Source organism: Zingiber officinale, chromosome 2A (assembly GCF_018446385.1).
Source record: "Zingiber officinale cultivar Zhangliang chromosome 2A, Zo_v1.1, whole genome shotgun sequence".
In the NCBI taxonomy this organism is placed as follows: domain Eukaryota; kingdom Viridiplantae; phylum Streptophyta; class Magnoliopsida; order Zingiberales; family Zingiberaceae; genus Zingiber; species Zingiber officinale.
This window is the reverse complement of record NC_055988.1, coordinates 175054930-175062287: the sequence shown is the minus strand read 5'-3', so window position 1 is coordinate 175062287 and position 7358 is coordinate 175054930. Positions and strand designations below refer to the sequence as shown.

Sequence of the window (7358 nt, the reverse complement as noted above, 5' to 3'; positions counted from 1 at the left end):
TTATTAATAGCGCTAACAATCTATCTCATACTTTATCATTTATATTAAAATAGTTAGTAATCATCCGTGATTTAATTTTTTTGTGTTAGCCTAAGGACGAATTGACAGGGATACTGAGAGCGAGCGAATCATCTTGTGTCACATTATTGATAACACCGAAAGAAAATTTAAAAATATTTAAAAGTATTTATTTTTAAAATAATTTCTAAAAGATATTTTTAAAAATAATATAAAGCTTCAGGGCAAATAAGAATTTCTCCAATTTCCAATTTTTTTTATGGTTTAACGAAATTTATTTCAATAAATTTAGAAACATAAAATTCAATAGAAATTTAAAATTTGAGAAACTCCTAAACAATCATAAAAACTAAAAAGTCGTCCAATGCAACTCAAAATTTTTAAGCTCGATAAATTTTTAATAAATTCTCTCCAAGATTTGTACACGCATGGGGATGAAATTGAAGCAAATTCGTATCTTTTGTCCCTATCAAAAAATATAACGAAAGTGGTTTTGATATTTCGAGGGACATTTTTGAAATACATTTTTTTATTTTCTTGTAATTAATTAATTAATTTAATTGATGGCCTTTCCTTTTTTTTTAATACGTTATACTAATTCTTCCCTTTTGCTAGCTGTAAAAATCAGCTGGCATAGTAGATAGAACGTGCGTGGGATGACTGACATCTTTGACCAAGAATATTATTTTTAAATTCGTAGTGGCTTTTAATTAATTCATGTAATTAATTAATTTAATTGGTTGTCTCTACTGTTTTTTAATACGTTATGATCATCTCTGATCAAGAATATTGTTTTTAAATTTGTATTAGCTTATATTATTCGATAATTCTCTGTTTTGAGTAAATTTTACCTATGTTCAAAAAGTTTTGACCGCTATTTATTTATTTTTGATAAACGAATCAATCTAGATCTTGACTAGTTTCTTTCATTTGTGTTTTGCTTCCCTTCCCTTGCTCTGCAAAAGAAGTACATGATCTCTTGTTGCAAGCTACCTTCTCCTCGTCCATGGCGTGCATCAACCTAAATCTCGACGTAGACGTCAACAGTTGCGTGAGCGGGCTGTGGGCATCGCTGCCAGTACTGGGCAGGCCAAAATCTGGCATCCAGAAATTGGAGAAGGAAATGGCAAGATTGAGAGGTAAAAGGGACGACATCAAGAAGCAGATCGACCAGGCGGATCGCCAAGGGAAAATTCCGACCAACGAAGTGAGCCAGTGGCTACGGGAGGTGGAGGAACTGGAAGGCCAAGTGGCTGCTATCATCCAGGATTTCCAAAGCATGAGTCAGTATTCTCCCCTATATACTTTTTGTTTTTCCTTTTCATGCCAATATAATTCAATTGTCCTGCTTTGTGCTTTAATCCATATACAAGCTACTACGTACGTACTGCTTTTATCTATAAGAGAGTGAGAGGGAAAGGAATTTGTATCAGTACTCTATTGCTTTGTTTTTTCGTTAGGTTTCTTCAGTTGCAATTGCTTCAATCAAACCGGCAGCACGTCGAGTCAAACACAGCAAGCAGGAGATCAGGTCTCTATCGGAGAGTCATCAAACTTCTGCTCCATCATTCGAAGAGTGGCGAAGAAGCTCGGCGAGGCTACTGAATTGACGAACAGAGCTGGTGCACTGGATCCGATTGCCACAGTTGGGCCTCCGGAACCCACCGTGATGCTTCCTATCGCACACCAACCGCCTGTTGGGATCGAGTCGTATGTGGAGGACATTGTGGGCTACATCAATGGTGGAGAAGGCAACATCATAGGCATCTTCGGAATGGGTGGTGTCGGTAAGACGACCATATTGGAGAGCATCCAACAATATTATCTTCATGACCATACCATATTTGATCATGTCATTTGGGTTGTGGCCTCCAAAGGCTGCCAATTGAAAAAACTCCAGATTGATATTGCTAAGAGCCTAAAACTGGATACACTGGAGAAGAATGACGATGAACGAACCTGTGGTGATAAGTTGTTTAGCTATTTGAAGGACAAGAATTGCTTGCTGCTTCTCGATGACATTTGGGAACGTTTGGATCTTCAACTGTTGGGGATGGCACACTCGGCTACTGAGCGAGGCCAACAACAGCAGAAGCATCCACGTAAAGTCGTGGTATTAACGACCCGCAGCGAGACAGTGTGTGCACAAATGAAAGCAGAAAAGAAGATCAAAGTCAGATGTCTGGATTCAGAACAAGCATGGCAACTCTTTGAGCAGAACAGCGATGGGGATGTTCTCAGCTCAGATGCTGGAATTAAGTTCATTGCCGAAGAACTTGCTAAAGAATGTGCAGGCCTTCCGCTAGCTCTTGTCACCGTCGCTCGTGCCATGTCAGGAAAAAGGTCTTGGGAAGTTTGGAATGACGCTTTCAATCAAATAAGGGATAAACATGAATGGACAACCGTATGTCTTCCAGAAGATTCACTCGTCATGTATAAAGCCTTCAAACTGAGCTATGACAGTTTAGAGAATGACTCCATAAGAGAATGCCTTTTGTGCTGCGCTTTGTGGCCTGAAGATTATGAGATCAACCAATTCTCTGAGTTGATACCGTGTTTGATAGGTTGCGGCATAATTCGTGAATTTAATGTGATCAATGAAGCTTTCGCACAAGGATGTTCGCATTTGGAAGCTCTCATGGCTACATCCTTGCTAGAGAAATGTAATAACATCAACACTCCTTATGAGGATACGCTTGTAAAGATGCACGATGTCATCCGAGACATGGCACTATTGATGGTCTCTAGTTTGGAGAGGAACAAAAGAAAATGGATTGTAAAAGCAGGAATCGGATTACTTAATTTGCCTAGACAAGAAGAATGGCAACAAGCAGAGCGAGTATCATTCATGAACAATCGGATTACTTCTTTACAAGAGTATGGAGCTTCCACTTTTCCAAAACTTTCTATGTTGATTCTCCGTGAAAACATGGACCTGGAAGCAATTCCTTCGAGCTTGTTGAAAAGCATGCCTCATTTGACATACTTGGATCTTAGTTTTTGTAGTATAATAGAGCTTCCGATGGAGATCGGTAGCTTAACTGAGCTTCAATATTTAGACTTATCCTACAATTCTATTGCAAAACTACCGGCCGAGTTGGGTTGCTTGTGCAAATTAGAGTACTTGCTTCTAAGTTATATGCCTCTTGAGATTGTACCCAATGGGACGATATCCAATTTATTAATGCTCAAGTGGCTAGATATAAGCGACAATTATATTGTACCCGAGTGGTGGTGGGATGAGTTGGAATGTTTTAAAGGGCATCATCAATTAAGTGTGGCAATTAACATTAATGCTACAACAGATAGCATTCAGCGACTCAACATGTTACCAAATGTCTCCATATGGAGACTCACTTTGGATGGAGAGAATGTTTCAAAACTTCCAAATTACGATCTGGGCACTCCACAATGGGGTTGCAGGGTAAGTGACAAGCTTGATATTCTGAACATTATAGATCTCAGAGTAAGCAGATTAGTGTTGGCTGCAGGCATGGGTCGGGAATCAAGTTTTGGATGTTTAAAGCGCCTCCATTTTGAATGCCTAGAACTATTGGTAGAGATTTCATTGAATAGAGTTCGGCTCTACAACCTTCGTCAAATATATATTTATAGTTGTGACATGTTGAAGGATGTTTCTTGGGTTCTCCAACTGCCATGCCTTAATTTTCTACGGATAGAATGTTGTCGAAAAATGAAGGAACTAATAAGTGAGGTAGGGAACTCCAATTCCATCTCTAGCTCTAGCTCTATACAGAGTTTGATTTTGGGCTACTTGCCGAACCTTAATTGCATTGCAAATAGACCGCTCCATTTTCCCTACTTGGAATATATAGATGTGAAAGGCTGCCCAGAACTCAAAAGATTACCATTTGGGATTGAAATGTTGAAGAACAGATTAAAATGGATTCGTGGTGAAGAGTATTGGTGGAACAACTTGGATTGGGATGACGAGAGCATCAAGGATTCCCTGACTCCTTATTTTAGGTAACACTATATTTTTCATATCAAATAAGTTATTATTTATTCTGTCTGTATAAAATGAGTGAATATTTAAATTTATGAAGTAGGCAAATTAAATAGTTTAAGATGCATACCTTCGTTTGATATTCTTTTAAGGGCAATTTAGGGAATCTGTTTTAGAAAATAAATGTCTTTTTATAACTATGGAAACTAAGTGCCGGCATGGTATTTTGATAAATTGCAGTTCCACTCAGGTTTTTATTCTGGACAAGCAATTAATTTCAATTTCATCATATTTTTCAAATAAATATGATCTTGATTTGTAATATAAAAAATAATGGGCTACTACAGTCAGTCAATGCTTTTCCTATCAAGTTAAATATCCTGATATAACAGCAAATGAAAAATCTCACATTGTCAATATTATTCAATGTAGATGAATATTATGATGAGTAGTAGGACTTGACAATATTAATAGCTTATTCTTAACTATTTTAAATTTGCTCCAATATCTATTACTTTTAACAAAATGTTGTGATCTTTATAGGCCACAAATTTCGAAATGAAGCACAGGCCTTTTGGCCAAGGAGGCTATAGGACGTTCAATGTTTTGATCGTCGTGAATGGTCAAATTGATGGATTCTTTGGTTGGTTGGTTGGACATGTATTTAAATTTGATTGATGATTCCTAGCTTGTTAATTGGGCATCTCTTTAATGTTTTAAAATTTGGTCATTGATATTGTCTTCTTAACTTTACTTCATCATGAAGGACTTTCAGTTCATATAATGTTATAGTTTTAATTTTGTTTGATATCATCATTTGATCATATTAATTACTACGATGCAAGATGACACGTAAATGACATGGTTTGATTTATTACTTTAACATTAATGTTTATAAACTTTAAAAAAAATATATGTAAAAAGAAAAAATAGTGGAGCATAATTTATGTGTCTATCTCTATTTTTTTAATTTTTTTTTATCTGCATATCATTGCCCTAAACTTTATTATATGGTCTGAATAAGTTTAATTGGATATTCTTTCCGTTAACTTATTGTCTCCGTTAAAACAAAAATTGCCTACTAATTTGAGCCGATCAACAATTTCATCCGATAAAAAAAAAACACCGTTTGACCTTCCAGTGAAATTTAATTGAAAAAATTAAATAAAATTTATGTCTAATTTTTAAAATATTGATTTGAACCTGGAGCCGCTTTGACTCAACGTTTCTTCATTTCTTTTGAAATCACGCCATTAAAGTAGAAACACAATTGTTTAAAACACTTATCAAATGTTTTTATGTCTCTAGTGATTGAGAAAATTGAGATTGATCATGGATTTTAATATTTAAATAACATTTACATTAAGATCACACGAGTACCCACTAAAAAATTAGGATTATTGACGAAATTACGGATAGAAAATTTTCCATTAGTAATTCTGACAGAAATATTATTCCGTAGGTAAAATATGGCTATAACACAAAAACCTTAACGATTCCATCACCGATGGAATCGTAATTCTGTCAGTAAGCTCAATGTATTACTGACAGAATCACAATTCCGTTGGTAATATCCATTAGGAATTTTCAACAGAATTATGATTTCGTTGGTAAGTTTAATGTATTACTGACTGAATTGTAATTCCGTCGGTAATACCCATTAAGGATTTCTGATGGAATCATGATTTCGTCGGTAATACCGATTACAAACTAGGTCACGACCCCGATCTCCACTTACGCAGGTGGCCATTTTTCTTCCCCAATCTCCTCATACTCCAAGGATTCTTCGGTAAATCCTCTCCTCCCACCTCTCTCCCTCTTCTCGACGTCGGCGATAACTGTCGGCTATGCAGGCCGCTAGCACGTGGCTGACAGTTGTAAAATACCAAAAATAGGCGAGACACTATAAGGGAAATTTCCAGAAATTTTAAAAATTTTCTGGGAATTTTTCGGAAACTGTATGGCTTAGGTTCACGGGGATAAAACTGGGCCCCGGAAAAGCCTGTTTAGGCTACCCCACTGAATGAGGAAAAGTTTTATTTATTTATTTTTCTTTCTTTTCCTATTTTCCTTTTTCTTTATTTTCTCTCCCCCGCGTGCCTTAACCTCCCTCCTCCTCGCGCCGAGCCGCCGACCCCTTGCCAAAACCGCCACGCGACGGTTCCCTCTCCTCTTCCTCTCCAATGGCCGACGTGACGCCGACCCCGATCCGCTCGCATCCGAGCCCTAGCGTCGTTGTTGTCGCCACAGCAGACGCGGCCGAGATTCCCCTCTGCCCTAGCGTCGACGCCCCACTCCCGACGCCACAGCCGTCGCGGCCGATCGCTAGCCACCAGAGCTCTCGCCTCCAGCCGATTTCCTGTGCCCTAGGTTGGGTCCATAACCAGCCGACTTCCTCCTCCCTGGGCTCACGACACCGTCGTCCTTCTCCGAGCCCTAGCTTCCGATCGCAACCCCAGTCGTGCCTCTCTGCATCGCCGACTCATTCCTCTTCGATCTTCGCTGTGCACGTCCTACCGCCGAGCATAGTTGTCGCTGGAAGGAGGAAACAGTAGGGAATACTACAACAAAATCCCTCATAGATATCAGTGGAACAACAACGGTTTTAGGCTAAAACCGATGCCTTTGAGTATTTTACACCGATTTTTCTAAAAACCGGTGTCTATGAGCGCAGATTTCCACTCATAGACATCGGTTTTTTAAGCGATGTCTATGAGCGCTCTTTTTTTCGTTAATAGACATCGATTTTAACATCGGTTTTTAAAATCCGATGTTAATGAACCAAAATAAAATATTTTAATTCCCCCACAAGCCAAAATCTGCACACTGTGACGTTCCCTCCAAACCTAAATCTTTATCCCGCCCGTTCCTCCGCGCGACATCTCTCGCGTAAACCTAAACCGAGACATCTCTCTCAGTCTAAACCTAAACCTCCGACCATCTGACCATCTCTCTCAACCTCATCTCCCTCTTCCCCCTTCCTAGATCCTCTCCTGATCAGGATCAAGACACAACGAACTTGCTTCTCCGTCCAACCACACCGCATCTCCTCCAACTCCTCCATTTGGTTGAGAAGAGGAGACCTTCTTCGCATTCCAGTAGTTTTTGCTTCATCCATCTCCGGTCCAGCATTCACTGCCACCGCTCGAGTCCTTCTTCACATTCCGGTAATTTTTCCTTTATACATCATCGCTACTGAATTTCTTCCTCATCTTCGACAGTTGCATCTTCTTGATCTCTTGTTTACAAGTATTAATTGATTGATGCATGCAATGTGTTTGATGAATTTCCTCAAACACTACCTTGAGTTGATTTTATCATTTTTGTTTGATAGATTGAGGAGTTCTTAGTTCCTGTTGCTAAGTTGGTTTTA

General features: G+C 38.7%; 1 protein-coding gene across 2 annotated transcripts; it reads left to right on the top strand.

Annotated features, from left to right (window-relative positions):
* Positions 1-906: 906 nt before the first annotated feature.
* LOC122043420 (probable disease resistance protein At1g61300) lies at positions 907-4795 on the top strand. 2 transcript variants are annotated; one of them, XM_042604016.1, is made up of 3 exons: positions 907-1301; positions 1479-4005; positions 4529-4795. In XM_042604016.1, the coding sequence occupies exons 1-3, from the start codon at positions 1025-1027 to the stop codon at positions 4545-4547; spliced, it is 2823 nt and encodes a 940-aa protein (XP_042459950.1). In that variant the 5' UTR covers positions 907-1024; the 3' UTR covers positions 4548-4795. The 2 variants fall into 2 exon arrangements, with proteins under 2 accessions (XP_042459950.1, XP_042459951.1); XM_042604017.1 differs by lacking the exon at positions 4529-4795 and having other exon boundaries at positions 1479-3442; positions 3510-3676.
* Positions 4796-7358: the final 2563 nt, after the last annotated feature.